The sequence below is a fragment of the Nothobranchius furzeri genome, chromosome 1 (genome assembly GCF_043380555.1).
Source record: "Nothobranchius furzeri strain GRZ-AD chromosome 1, NfurGRZ-RIMD1, whole genome shotgun sequence".
NCBI lineage: Eukaryota > Metazoa > Chordata > Actinopteri > Cyprinodontiformes > Nothobranchiidae > Nothobranchius > Nothobranchius furzeri.
In genome coordinates, this window is record NC_091741.1 from 93,022,932 (window position 1) to 93,038,392 (window position 15,461).

Genomic DNA, 15,461 nt, shown 5'->3' on the forward strand with positions numbered 1-15,461 from the left:
AACCCACAGGACTCGCCTGCTACCCCTCGCTGGGCAAGGAGACATCGAAAGCGGTGCGCTAGGACAAGGAAGCGGGGAAAGCGCGGAGGTGTCTGAGTCAGGCTTGATGCTAAGCCAACTCGCCCAGCCATTCCATCGCTACTCTTGGCCAACGTACGATCTCTGAACAATAAAATGGACAGCATACGACTTCTGAGATCAGTGAATCGCAGAGTAAATGACTGTTGTGTGCTTGTTTTCATTGAGACATGGCTTAATGACAACATTCCGGACTCGGCCATACAGCTGGAGCAGCTAGCATGCTACAGAGCCGACAGGGCTCTCGTAGACGGAGGCAAGACCCGAGGTGGTGGGGTCTGTGTTTACATCCATGACGAGCGGTGTCGTGATGTCACTGTAGTACGAAAACACTGCTCATCACTGGCGGAGTTCATGATAGTGAAGTGCTGCCCCTTCTACTTGCCCAGGGAGGTAAGTTCGATCTTGTTGGTCGCTACTTATATACCTCCATCTAGCAACAACAGCGATAGAAATGCGGCGCTGAACAAATTGTATCAGGCCATCAGTGAGCAACAAACAGCACACCCAGACGGTTTCATCATCCTCGCAGGAGACTTTAATCACGCTGATCTTAAAACTGTTCTCCCAAAGTTTCATCAGCATGTACATTTTCCAACAAGGGGAGAAAACATATTGGACCTGGTCTACACACAGGAAAAAGGAGCATACAAAGCCATTCCCCTCCCCCATATCGGCACCTCTGATCACCTCACTGTGATGCTAATGCCAGCATACAGACAGAGAGTGAAGGTTGTCAAACCGCTTAAGAAAGAGGTAAGAGTGTGGCCACAGGGGGCCACCTCTGCTCTTCAAGACTGCTTTGGGTCAACTGATTGGGACATATTCAGGGAAGTAGCTACCTACAATAACAGCAGAGACATCGAGGAGTACACTGATACGATGAGATCATACATCACCAAATGCATTGATGACGTTACACAGGTGAAAAGCATCACAACTCGAGCAAACCGGAAGCCATGGCTAACAGGAGATGTCCTCAGGCTGCTAAAGGCCAGAGACAAGGCCTTCAGAGCTGGGGATGAAATAGGCCTGAGAACAGCGAGAGCAAACCTGTCCCGCGGCATCAGGAAAGCGAAACAGGACTACACACACAAGATAACCTCCCACTTCAATGACAGCAAGGACACACGGAGCCTATGGCAAGGCATCCAGGCTATTACAGACTACAAGCCTGCAGCGCGTAGCTGTGAGAACGACACCACTCTGCTCAACAACCTGAACAGCTTCTTTGCATGATTTGAGACACAGAACAACACACGCCCACAGAAAACACCACCACCTCCACATGCCCAGCCTCTGTGCCTGTCTGTTGCCAGCGTGAGGAAGACACTCATCACCATCAACGCCCGGAAAGCAGCAGGTCCGGACAACATCCCTGGTAGTGTGCTGAAAGACTGCGCAGAGGAGCTGAAGAATGTCTTCCCAGACATCTTTAACACCTCGCTGAGGCAAGCCACTGTCCCATCATGTTTCGACTGCCACCATCATACCTGTACCAAAGAAATCATCCCCAGCTTGTTTCAATGACTACCGCCCCGTGGCACTGACACCCATTATTATGAAGTGCTTTGAACGACTAGTCATGTCACACATCAAATCCACCCTACCCCCCACTCTGGACCCATACCAGTTCGCATACAGAGCGAAACGATCCACAGAGGATGCAATCTGCTCTGCCCTCCACCCAGCCGTAACTATTCTGGACAAGAAAGACTCATATGTGAGCATGCTATTCATAGACTTTAGCTCAGCATTCAACACCATAATACCACAACAACTCATCTGTAAACTGGACAGACTGGGCCTCAGCACCTCACTTTGCAACTGGCTGCTGGATTTCCTCAGCCAGAGGCGGCAAGTGGTGCGTGTGGGCAACAAGGTCTCAAACAGCATCACCCTGAGCATGGGGGCTCCACAAGGCTGTGTGCTCAGTCCTCTGCTCTTCACCCTGTTGACACATGACTGCGCACCAACCTACAGCTCCAACCACCTTGTGAAGTTTGCGGACGACACAACGCTGGTAGGACTCATCACCAAGGACAATGAGACCCACTACAGGAAAGAGGTTGAGCTCCTGACCACTTGGTGCAGAGACAAAAACCTCCAGCTAAATGTTAGTAAGACCAAGGAGATCATTGTCAACTTTCAGAGGCCACAACAACTACCCCCCATTGACCATCGACGGCGCTGCGGTGGAGAGAGTGAGCAGCACGAAGTTCCTGGGGGTGCACATCAGGGAGGACCTCTCCTGGACCACCAACACAGCTTCACTGGCCAAGAAAGCACAACAGCGCCTCTACTTCTGGCGCAAACTCAAGCGGGCAAGTGCTCCACCACCCATCCTGATCACATTCTACAGAGGAACTATTGAAAGCATCCTCTCCAGCTGTATCACTGTGTGGGGCGGTAGCTGAACTGACTATAACAGGAAAGCTCTACAGCGCATTGTGAGAATGGCTGAGAGGATAGTTGGTGCACCACTCCCCTCCCTGCAAGACATTTACACCACTCGCCTCACCCGCAAAGCCATCACAATTGTCAACGATGCCACCCACCCTGTGCACTGTCTGTTCAGCCTCCTGGCCTCTGGAAAGAGATACAGAAGTCTCCGCTCCCGCACTACCAGGCTCACCAACAGTTTCGTCCACCAGGCTGTGAGACTGCTGAACTCTCTTCCCTCACAGATCCCAGCCAGCAGAATCACCAGGGTGACAGGGGTATAGGATGACAGACTGGACCCTACACCCCACCCCACACACACACACACACACACACACACACACACACACACACACACACACACACACACACACACACACACACACACACACACACACACACACACACACACACACACACACACACACACATTATACAAAAAGGAAATAGTGGTTGAACCACTAACGGGGTAAACATTTCTGATTGTAAACAACTACCTCTGCATTGAAATTGCACACACCTGCTGCTATATTTTTTGTATATTATTAGCGATATTTACCTGTTTAATATTATCTTATTGTTAGGGATGTTTTTTGTTTTTTGTTTTGTTATTGTTTTGCATCTGCTCTTTATGTAAATGTCTACGCATGGGACAGTGTGAAACGTAATTTCAATTCCTTGTATGGCAAGCACATTCGAAGAACTGACAAATAAAGTATTCTATTCTATTCTTCTCTATTCTACATTCTGAACTAAAGTACCACTGGAAGCAATAAATAGGCTTTATTAGGAAGGAAATCTTCTGCTTGCTTCCTGGACCCAGTCCTTGGTGGACACGTCTGTTCCATCATTACTTTGAGTGTGAAGAACTCCGAGCAAACTGGCCACTTTCTTCCAGCCTTAAAATGCCATGACGAGACCAGTAGTCAACAAATCCACTCATTATCCACACGTCTTATTAAATCACACACCCATTTCTGGTATCTTCCTTTAATTCAAAATATTGGAGAGAGTTGTTGCTTTTTACTTTCAGGACTATCTCAAACAAAATAAAAGGTAACAAATATCCAGTCAAGGGTTCTTCAAATGTTTGTAGAACTATTCTTAAATTCCTTCTGATGAACAAAATTTAGAATGTTTGTACGTACGGTCAAAATTCAGATTTAAGAAACATGCGGCGGCCTCTTGTATGCATGTTGCTATGCAATCATCTGATGATAAATCCCACCAGTCCGTACCCAGTTGCTCGTATCCATTCTCAGTCATTTACATACAGAAACTATATTTGGTCACACTACATCCTCAGCACGTGAGGGAACTCTCTGGGTTTTTCACACAAAAAATAAAAAAAACTTTGTTGCGAGATCGAGACACTGGCAGCTGAGGCGCAAAAGGATCTAACAAAGTTGCAGAGGTTATAAACGTGGTTGGAGGGAGAAGAGGTTCCTGTCAGGAATAAATAAAAACTATAATCAGATAGGTCGTAGAGTAATGGGTTATTATTTACATTTTACACTATTCTGTTTGGGCTTAGTTTTATTTGGAAATGTTGTCTGAGAGTGCAACCTCCTCTGACCTGTCATTCAGTCTGGTTACCTTGGCAACACATGTGCGATCAGGGAGCAGAGGAGGTTCTGGGGGGGGGGGGGGGGGGGGTGTCTCGTAGTTGTCATAGAATCAGACTTGAATCAGATTTATGAGGTTTATCTGTCGCTCCACAATGGGTCCCAAATCACAGCATAGCTCCAGATGGATTTCTTGTCAGTGTGTTCACAAAAAGTGTTAACTCCAGAGAACAGGGAGAAGCAGGGGAACTCTGATCTGTTTCAAACATGCAGCCTGATTGGAAGCTAGCTAGCCCGCTAACTTGGGACTTGGATTTTAACCAGAGCGTCTCTCAGCATGGGCCCGAAAAAGGTTCTGTCAGCCGAGGACGGTGACGATATTAAGAAGTCGCTGGAGTTTATGACAGAGGAGATTTCTGCTGTCAAAATGCAGATGAAAGCCATCCTGGACCTGGTCGAGGAAGTTTAGGCTCTCCGCGGCCAGAACGCCGAGAAAGATAGGCGGCTGGCATACCTGGAGAGCAGAGTGGCGGATTTGGAGCAGCACACCCGGATAAACGATGTCATTATCACGGGGCTTCGCATCAAACCCCGGTCATATGCCCGGGCGGTCGCAGCTGACAATGTAGGAGGGTCAGGAGAGGAAGATGTTAACTCCACGGAGCTTCAAGTGGGTACCTTTCTGCGGTCCAAAGGTGTGGAAGTGGATTATAACAACATTGAGGCTTGCCATCCTCTACCCCGAAAAAATGACAGTGACAAACCAGCCATCATTGTGAGATTTGTTAACAGGAAATACAAAACAGCACTGTTAAAACAAGGGAAGAAATTGAAATGATCCGAGGTCTTCATGAATGAACATCTGACAAAAAAAAAAAAAAATGCGGACATCGCCAGAAAAGCACATTACTTGAAGAAATCGGGAAAATTTCAAAATACATGGACCGCCAATTGTAAGGTATTCATTAAACTAAATGGAGCACCAGAACAAGCCAGAGTGTTGGTCATCAGAAACTTGGAGGAGCTGGACAAATACTGAGGTTCAATTCACACTGGAGGTATGACTACTAACACGTGACGTGACACAAAACTCAACATATGGTACAGTCTAAAAGAACTTCATCTGCAAACGGCAGCAATATCGATTTAACTCATTGGAATTCTGTTTATGATCATCTGGAACTGAGAACATTTCGATACACAGATCATAATGTTCTAGATTTAGAAAATGATATAGACCCGGAAAATAACTTCTTCTACAACATCAGCAATAACTGCTGCTACTTCACTGATTAACAGTTTAAACACACGATCAATACGGAAAATAAATTATCAATAATACATTTTAATAGCAGAAGTCTATATGCTAACTTCAACAATATAAAGGAATATCTAAATGAGTTGACAAATCCATTTGGAATTATTGCCATCTCTGAAACCTGGATCAATGCGGAAAAAGGACTGGACTTTGGACTGGAGGGATATGATGTGAATTTAGTAAATAGAAGGAACAAAAGTGGAGGGGGAGTGGCTGTGTATGTGGACAAAAATTTAAATTATAAGGTGGTGGAAAGTATGACATCTGCGATTGACAATTTATTAGAAAGTATAACAATTGAAATTTATAAGGAAAAAGACAAAAATGTAATAATTAGCTGTATATATAGAACACCTGGTTCTAGTATTCAGCTATTTAATGACTTTATAGAAGAAATATTCTCTAAAACAAATCAAAAGTTTTGTTTATCTGTGGTGATTTTAATATTGACCTGTTGAATCCAAAAAAGCATAAAGTGACTGATGAATTCCTAAACACCATGTACAGTTTGAGTTTACATCCTAGAATAACCAGGCCTAGCAGAATTACACCACATTGTGCCACCTTACTGGACAATATTTTCACCAACAATATGGAAAACAACATCGTGAGCGGATTATTAGTTAATGACATCAGTGATCACCTACCAGTTTTTGCAGTCTATAACACCAATTATAAGAGAAATCAGCACGAAGAACAACTGAGATACAGACGTATAAGGACTGATGAAGCTATGAATGCACTTAAGAACGATTTATTAAATCAGGACTGGAAAAATGTGTACAAAGAAGCTGATATGATATTGCATATAGTACATTTTTAAATATATTTATGGAATTGTACGATAAAAACTGTCCAATAATAAAATACAGCAGGAAGCATAAATACTCAAATAGACCATGGATCACTAAGGCTTTACAAAATGCTTGCAAAAAGAAGAATACACTTTATAGGGAATTCCTAAAACATAGAACAAAAGATGCTGAAAATAAATATGAAAAATACAAAAATAAGTTGACCAATATTATACGTGTATGTAGAAAGGAGTATTATAGTAAAACTTTGAACAACAATAAATATAATATGAAGGGTATATGGGATGTTTTAAATGGTATCATTAAAAATAGTTCTGGGCAACGTAGTTATCCTCAACATTTTATTGACAATGGCAATATTATGGAAAACCCTGCTGATATGGTCAACAGCTTTAATCATTATTTTGTCAATATTGGACCAAAAGTAGCAGAACAAATTCCTGAGTCACTGCCAGCAGTAGACTGTAGGGAATGCCTGATTGACAGGAACCCAAACTCAATGTTCCTCATAGCAGTGGAGGAAAAACAAATAATTGACACTGTACACATGTGTAAATATAAAACATCTACTGATTGTAATGATATTGATATGGTAATTATTAAGAAGGTCATTGAAGGAATAGTTGGACCTCTAACATATATTTGCAATTTATCATTTCAGACTGGAAAAGTTCCAAACAAAATGAAAATAGCTAAAGTTGTGCCGCTGCGCTGTATAAAAATGGGGATAGACACCACTTCACAAATTACAGGCCGATTTCTTTACTACCACAATTCTCCAAAATCCTAGAAAAACTTTTTAATAAACGATTAGACAAATTCCTAGATAAATATAAATTACTCTCTGATAGTCAATATGGATTTAGATCGAAAAGTTCAACATCTCTGGCTTTAATCGAATCAATTGAGGAGATTACAAATGCCATAGATCAGAAAAAGTATGCAGCTAGACTATTCCTGGATCTCAAGAAAGCATTCGACACAATTAATCATGATATATTAATTAATAAACTTGAATGGTATGGGATAAGGGGGGTTGTACTGCGATGGGTGAAAAATTATTTAAGTGACAGGAAACAATTTGTGAAGCTGGTTGTCCATTCCTCAACATGTTTGGACATTGCTTGTGGTGTTCCACAAGGCTCTGTACTGGGATAAAATTATTTATTCTTTATATAAATGATATTTGTAGGGTATCTGATATATTATAACTAATATTATTTGCAGATGATACAAATATTTTTTGTTCTGGGGGGAATCTAAAGGAACTGCTGGATACATTTACTACAGAGATGTGCAAAATTAAAAGATGGTTCATCAGGAATAAACTATCTCTGAATTTAAGTAAAACTAAAATAATCTTATTTGGGAATTCCCTTAAAAATGCACAAGTGCAGATCCATATACCTACAAATGTTCGCTATCATTAATCTTTATATTACAAAAAAGGGCAATACGGATAATCCATAAAACTGGTTATAGAGATTATACGAATCCTCTGTTCTTAAAAGCTAAAATTCTAAAATTCACAGATCTAGTTCATTTTCTCACTGCTCAAATTGTGTATAAAGCAATAAATAAATTGCTTCCTGATAATATTCTAAAACTGTTTACTATAAGGGAGCGTGGATATAATTTGAGAGGGGAGTTAATTTTACAACTTCCTTGTATCCGAACAACATTACAAAGTTTTTGCATCTCTGTATGTGGAGTGAAGCTGTGGAACAGACTAGGTAAAGATATGAAGCAATGTCCGAGCATGGTGCAGCTTAAAAAGCGGTTTAAGGATATGGTTTTTGCAGGATACAGGGAGGAGGTAGAGACTTGATAGGGTGTTCACGTTGAGATTTTTTTATTATGTATATATATATATTTTTTTTTTGCGGGGACATGGGTATGATGGTATGTGTGTGTGTATGTATATATATATATATATATATATATATATATATATATATATATATATATATAGGTTGTGTATACTATGAAGTGTTACTGGGGATACTGAAATTGTGAATAGGTGTGTATGTGCATGTATGTAGATAGAAACATATATGTATGTGTATATGTAGAAATATCTATTTATTACTAAAATGGAAAAGGGGTGGGATTAAATAAGCTTATGCTCCTCTGCTGCCCGCAGATAAACGGAGAGGGAAGTGACGCGCCACCATCAGCGTCAGCCTGAAGAAGCCGGCAGCCGTCGGCGAAACTGTAGCTACAAACAGGTAAACAAAACTGTTTCTGTGTTTAAAAAAGAACGAAAGAATGAAGCTTATGCTTCTTCCTGCTCCTTTTTGAACATGAAGGTTATTAGTTGTGACTGCTCGTTTTCTTTTTCTGTTTGTTTTGAGGTAATTATTTGTCTCTTTGAATTCTACGTTGTTGTACTTTTTTTTATTTTTTGTGTTCAAAATAAAGATTTCAATCAATCAATCAACATGCTCTGATAAATAATAATAATAATAATAATAATAATAATGTGTGATGCACCGATAATAAAAAGTTGGGCTGATACCCATGAACAACATTAATATCACTGTTATGGCCGATGACCGATATTTCCCAATACGCATATGCTGACATTAATGCTTCTAAAATCAGCTAAATGAAAAATATTAAAGCTGAATTTACATAATTATGTGCACACAACACACGCATTTATGCTTCTGAGATGATCACATTCACTGTTCACATGACTAAAAAAATTCACATCACCCCCTCTCCCTCTGAAAGAGGCAAACAAATGGAGACGAGATGGAAAAAATATCAGTTGTTAATATCGGCCGGTTTTATTTATCGGATCAATACCAATATGTTAAAAAATGACAAATATCGGCCGATACCGATATTTATGCCAATATATTGTGCATCACAATTTTTTAAATAATAATAATAATAATAATGATAATAATAATAATAATAACAATAGTAATAATAAAATATATTATCAAATGCATCTCAAGCAAAATCAGGAAGCGCTTCACAAGGACAAAAACATAATACAATAAAATTTATGAAAACATATTTTTCATTAGTTAAAACAGTTAAGATCATCATAAAAATGGGAAGAGTAACAATTGTGATCAAAAAACATGAAATTCATTCTACAATGTCAAATTCCCATGTGGGGGGTTTGGCACCAACTATGTGACACATCTTATTGGGTAAAATAATTTGTGAATGAGGAACGTGTAGATGACTGAGACCTTCAGTGTTGCTGTTCCTCCGTTCTACCACCAGATGCTGTTCCTAAGCATGTCTGAGGGTTCTTATATTTAGGAACATTACAAAATGATGAATACCACACAATGCATAAATTAGTTCTACACATGAAATACGCACAGATCGGTGCACAAGTTTGGTTTATAAATGAGGCCCCAGGTTCTGTTCTGGCAACAGCACTGAAACAGCTTGAGCAAGAGTCACAAGTGACCTCTGAATGTCTACAGATACTGGCTCTTGCTCTCTTCTCTTTCTCCTTGATCTGTCTGCAACTGATCATAGAATCCTCCTAAAGTGGCTTCACCACATCATTAGACTCAGACACAGTCCTCAGTTGGTTAATACTTCAAATCAAATGCAATACCTCTCAGTTTGAGACTTCTGATCAGGTTCACCCATAGTTACTGGTGGGATCCATCAGAGTTCAGTTCATGGCCCTGTTCTCTTCATCTTCTACCTCTTCCCCTATCAGCCATGTTATAAGTCATTGAAGACTCTCTCTCTTCATTGTTATATTGGTGGCACACAGCTGCATATCTAAACAATTGCTGCAGTTCCTAGCTCCTCTGCATGTGTTTGTCATTCCAATCATTTTTACTTCATCTTGCGATATCTCTGGAAGAGTAAAATGCTTGTATGTGCCACAGTCACCTCCAGCTAAACACCTCTACATAGTGCATGGCTCTTCTTTTGGGTAGCTGACACTTCAGAGGTTCTAAAATTTTCACAATATCTGCCAAAGATCCTGAATGCAGGGCCAATGATTGAGGACAATATGCACATTTTTATTGCCATCCCCACCAAGATGAAAAGCAAGATTTCTCTTCATACTCATCAATGCAAATATGGAAAGGCCAAACCTTACTTGAAATAACTTCTCAACCAAAACTATCAAAAATGCTCAATTCACTTATCTAAATGTGACAGTGTGAGCGTCCTGTCACAGTGTCCCGATTGATCATGCGCCCTGGCTACTTGGCCAAGGGGATGTCCCTTTGGCTGACTAGTTAGACCACATGACTCTCACCCGGGAGTCTGGGGATCGAATCCCACCCGGGCCCTCATTTCTCCACCTTGCCACATAAATGAAACCTTCTTCTTACCAAATGCATCATAAATCAAACACTATACATCTGCATTGGATGCTCCAGACTATGTTCACCGAAAGTCTCTGCTAAGATTCATCAGTGGTCAGGGCTTGGCCATCTACTATTCTTCCTCTACCTCTAACGCCACCAGCCAGGCTTTCAATTAGTTCATTAACTCAGTCCTCTCTGCTTCAATTAGAACCAGAATTTGAAACCACGGTGGACAAAGGTATCTTTACTAATGCTTTTTCTGTGAGGGATGTAGACCCAACATTCCAAAAACAGCTGTAAACACTTACAATAGAAATTTCTTAAAGAAAATGTGTTGTTTTTTTTCAGATTCTGTAATTGGGTGTTATTATGAACTTCAATGTGTATATTTGACACCCCCCCCCCCACCCCCACACACACACACACACACACACACACATACCACACACAAAAAGCTTAAGTGATATTGAAACAGCACAACAAGTTCCTATTTTCTTTCACGACAAAGCTCACATGGGTAACATCTGACCTATTCTTACCTCAGGGGAAGAATCAGAGTCTCCAAACACATCAGCAAACTCAGAGGGACTTTTCTTCAGAGTCTGGTCAGCAGGCAGCGTGTTGTCATTGTAAGATGACACAAACTTAAAGTCACTGGTTCTAGATCCTGTTGTCAGGTAGGCGTCATAGTTGTAGGAGCTGCGTAAAGTTCCTGTTCCATCAACGTCTGCGTAATTAGGAGGGAGATAAGCTCCGGGAATGGCCACTGCTCCATCAAACAACAGTCTGGGCTTTCTCCTGCGACAAAACCTCACACCCAGGATGATGATGATGAAGGTCAGGAAGAAGGTGGACACACACACCAGCGCAATGATCAGATACGAGGTCAGTTTGGAGTTCTTGTCATCATAAGAAATATCTTTCAGCTCTGGCACCTCAGCCAAATTATCAGAAATCAGTAAATACATGGCACAGGTGGCAGACAGAGAGGGCTGTCCGTTATCTTTCACTGCTACAATCAGGTTCTGTTTCATGCTGTCAGATTCAGAAATGTCCCGCTGCGTCCTGATCTCTCCGCTGTGCACACCGATAGTGAAAAGTCCCGGATCAGTGGATCTGACTATCTGATAGGACAGCCAGGCGTTCTGTCCAGAGTCCGCGTCCACCGCTATCACTTTGGACACCAGAGAGCCTCCGTGTGCAGCTTTGGGGACCAGCTCGGTCATGAAGGAGCTGCCCTCCGGGGTGGGGTACAGTATCTGAGGAGAGTTGTCATTCACATCTGATACGAACACACTCACGGTCACGTTGCTGCTGAGAGGAGGAGAACCGTTGTCTCTGGCCATCACGTGGACTTTAAAACTCCTCAGCTGTTCATAATCAAACGACCTGACAGCGTGGATCACCCCCGTGTCTCCGTTAACTGATAGATAGGAGGACACCGACGCGCCGTTCACCTCAGCAGGTAACAGAGAATAAATCACGGTACCGTTCTGTCTCCAGTCCGGGTCTCGAGCACTAACGGAACATAAAGTGGAGCCAGGTTTGTTATTTTCACTCACATAAGCGCTGTAGGACTGCTCCTCAAACACAGGTGGGTTGTCGTTGATGTCAGCTACAGATAACTGAACAGTTTTAGAGGAGGACAGAGGTGGAGAGCCCTCGTCAGTGGCACTGATTGTAATGTTGTAATCAGACACTAGTTCACGGTCCAGCTGTCCTGTGGTCACCAGAGAATAATAGTTTTTAATGGAAGGAACCAACTTAAAAGGAACGTTCTGCTGGATGGAGCAGCGGACCTGTCGGTTCTTCTCAGAGTCTCTGTCCTGCACGTTGATGATGCCCACCTCTGTACCAGGTGGTGCGTTCTCAGGTACCGGGTTGGACAGGGACTTTAGGTTAATCACGGGGGCGTTGTCATTTACATCTATTATTTCAATTAATAAAGACGCATATGATGCTAATCCTAATCCATCTTTAGCGCTTATTTGTATTTCATAAGATGATTTCTTTTCATAATCAAGAATTTTGACTATATTCACTTCTCCAGTTTTAGGATCTAAAGAAAACATCTGATTTTCATCAGAAACGTGATCAAACCCGTAAATAACTTCTCCATTCACTCCCTCATCAGCATCAGCAGCAGTTACTGTAAGAACAACCGTGTCTAAAGGAGAGTTTTCAGGCAGACTGGCTTTATAAACAGCCTGACTGAACACTGGGACGTTATCATTAGCATCCAGCACAGTGACGTGTATGACTACTGTACCTGATCTCTGAGGAGATCCTCCATCTAAAGCTGTCAGCAACAAAACGACTTCTTTTTTCTCCTCTCGGTCTAGCTCCTTCTCGAGCACCAACTCACTGTATTTCCGTCCAGCACCTTTTGATTTGACATTTAATTTGAAATAATCATTCTGTTGGAGCGAGTAGCCCTGCACAGCATTATCTCCGATGTCCGCATCGTGCGCTTCATCAAGAACAAAAGTCGCACCTTTACCTGCTGATTCCCGTATTTCGAATTTAAGGGATTCCTCCTTAAACTGGGGAGAATTATCATTAATATCCCGGATGTGGATGTTAATTCGATGCAGTTCGAGGGGATTTTCCAGAACCAGCTCTTGTTTAACAACGCAGGACGGCTTCTTCTCACAAAGACCTTCTCTGTCGATCCTCTCCTGCACAATCAGCTCTCCCGTGTTAAAATTGATCATGCAGTATTTGCCGCTGTTATCCTCGGTATCAATACGCGCCTTCCGAGCCGACAGTGTGCCCAGGTCGAGTCCCAGATCCTTAGCAACGTTTCCAATCACGGAACCGCGTTTCATCTCCTCCGGAATAGAGTAGCTCACGTCTCCGATGACGGGGTGAAGGAACAGAACAACAAAAGAAAGGCCGCAGTGCAGCGCAAACGCAATACGCGCCATTATTCCGAGTAGAAAGGCCCTCGATGTGTAATAATGCAAGTGTGAAGGTACAAATAGATTAAAATAAATACAAAATAAAATAAATAGCGCAAGTTATACCAAGCTATTTTCATCTAAGGCTGTTCCGCCTCTGAGTGAAGGTGGATGTGCTGTTTCTAAAGGGTGGAGAGATCTATCGCCCTCCCGTTCATAACTACATACTGACACCATGAGTATTTGTTGGTGCATGACAGCTTGTTCACAAATACTGAAAAAAACTGTTACTAGAATAATGCATCAGCGTTTCCTTTCATGGATGTTTTGTCAAAACGGAAAGCGAACTTAAAAAAAAATGTTAATCACTCCTCGCTTCAGTTTAAGTGCATCAAAACGCAAAGCAAACACCAGTTTTCACTGTATTTTCTCTACACAATGATCGGAAAACTATCAAAATTGCCTCGACATTCTATTCACTTCACAACCGAATCTCCAGCATCATCGCAATCGCGTGATCAAATGTTCCCACACTCTCTGGTTGTCTTAAAATATTATTGTTCCATTTTTGTTTATTTTCCCTTTTGTTGCGGATGATAGGTTTCTCTCACTCGCGTTTTAAAAAACAAATACAAAACAAACGAACGAAAATTATGATAAATTAAAGATCAAGTGAACTTGATTCTTAAAACAACCCAGACAATTCATCATCACACAGGTGATTATCTAGTGCAGTCACGTTTTCAGTTAAGTTTTAGTAATCACGTTTGTGCTTAATTGACAGCTGTTTCAAATGAAAACAATACAAATAAACACAAACCTCTTACAGGATTAAACGTGCAAAATGCTGATAAACTAAAGTAAAACTTAAACCAGACGTGAGCTGTTCTATGACAAATTCAAAAGCTTTAAAACAAGTGAAATTTTATGTGATCAAATGGCTAATCTAAAGTAATGCAGCAGGTCCACTCTTAAACGTTGTTAGACAAATCCATTTGTCCAGATTGTTCAGGAATGCTAAGATGAAACCACAAACCAGGGGGTAAAAGTTCCCTTACCCCATCTCCACCTTCATATAAAGCAGATACAAAATGCATCGTAGATTAGCTGCCAATCACTAAGAAATTAAAACATCAGCAGAATAATCACAAACACATCAGCAAACTTAGAGGGAATTTTCTTCAGTGTAATCAGCAGGTAGCGTGCAAGATGAAACAAACCTAAAGTCACTGGTTCATGTTGTCAGAGAGGAGTGCTAAGAGGGGCTAGACTGACTGTAACATCACTCAATGATGCAGGTGACCAAACGAGGTGAGTTAGACAAATAAGTTGTATTTGATTTTAAAGAGGTTGGACAAATGACGATACCAAAATAAAATAAAAAGTTATTACAACTCCAGCCTATTTTCAATATCTTGGTGGGTAAACATGAAACAAATCAAGCAAAATCCAACACAACATTCTTTTTATATGAAGCAGTTGTTATAGAGGACGTCAAAACAAATTAAAACCTTATTTTATTGTCTTAAATACTTTAACATTTGCTGTTCCTCACAGTGATAAAGATTTCTCATAAATATGTAACAAAAAATAAAGAAATAAACAAAGGGAAATAAACAAACAAAAAACTAGATAGTGAATGGCAGCAGCTACTAGAACATTCAGCACTAAAGACAGAAATACAAAACGAAAAGTGTAGATGACCCCAAACAATGCAGATGGATTGGGTTGCTTTTAAATAATATTAATATTCCTAATAATACTAATACGACTACTACTACGACTACTACTACTACGACTACGACGACTACTACTACTACTACTACTACTACTACTAATAATAATAATAATAATAATAATAATTTATTTTAATAGCCTCATTGAAAAAGAGAATTTTTCAAGCAGCATTAGCTGGACTCTGATTCAAAAGGCAAATTAAACACAAAACAAATTTAATTGAAAATTATTTTTATATAATCTGATTCCTTTTTTCAAGGCAATTCATTTATTTTTTATTTTTATGAAGGGCAAATGCTTAC

General features: G+C 40.9%; 2 protein-coding genes across 7 annotated transcripts in view; both read right to left on the reverse strand.

The window, feature by feature from the left end:
• Positions 1-15,461, reverse strand: part of LOC107376386 (protocadherin gamma-C5) — a 344,488-nt gene that overhangs the window by 248,549 nt on the left and 80,478 nt on the right. The window lies entirely within an intron of this gene.
• Positions 10,953-15,451, reverse strand: LOC107396858 (protocadherin beta-15-like). The gene has a single exon (XM_070551769.1). It carries the CDS (start codon positions 13,447-13,449, stop codon positions 11,032-11,034), a length of 2,418 nt encoding a protein of 805 aa, XP_070407870.1. The 5' UTR covers positions 13,450-15,451; the 3' UTR covers positions 10,953-11,031.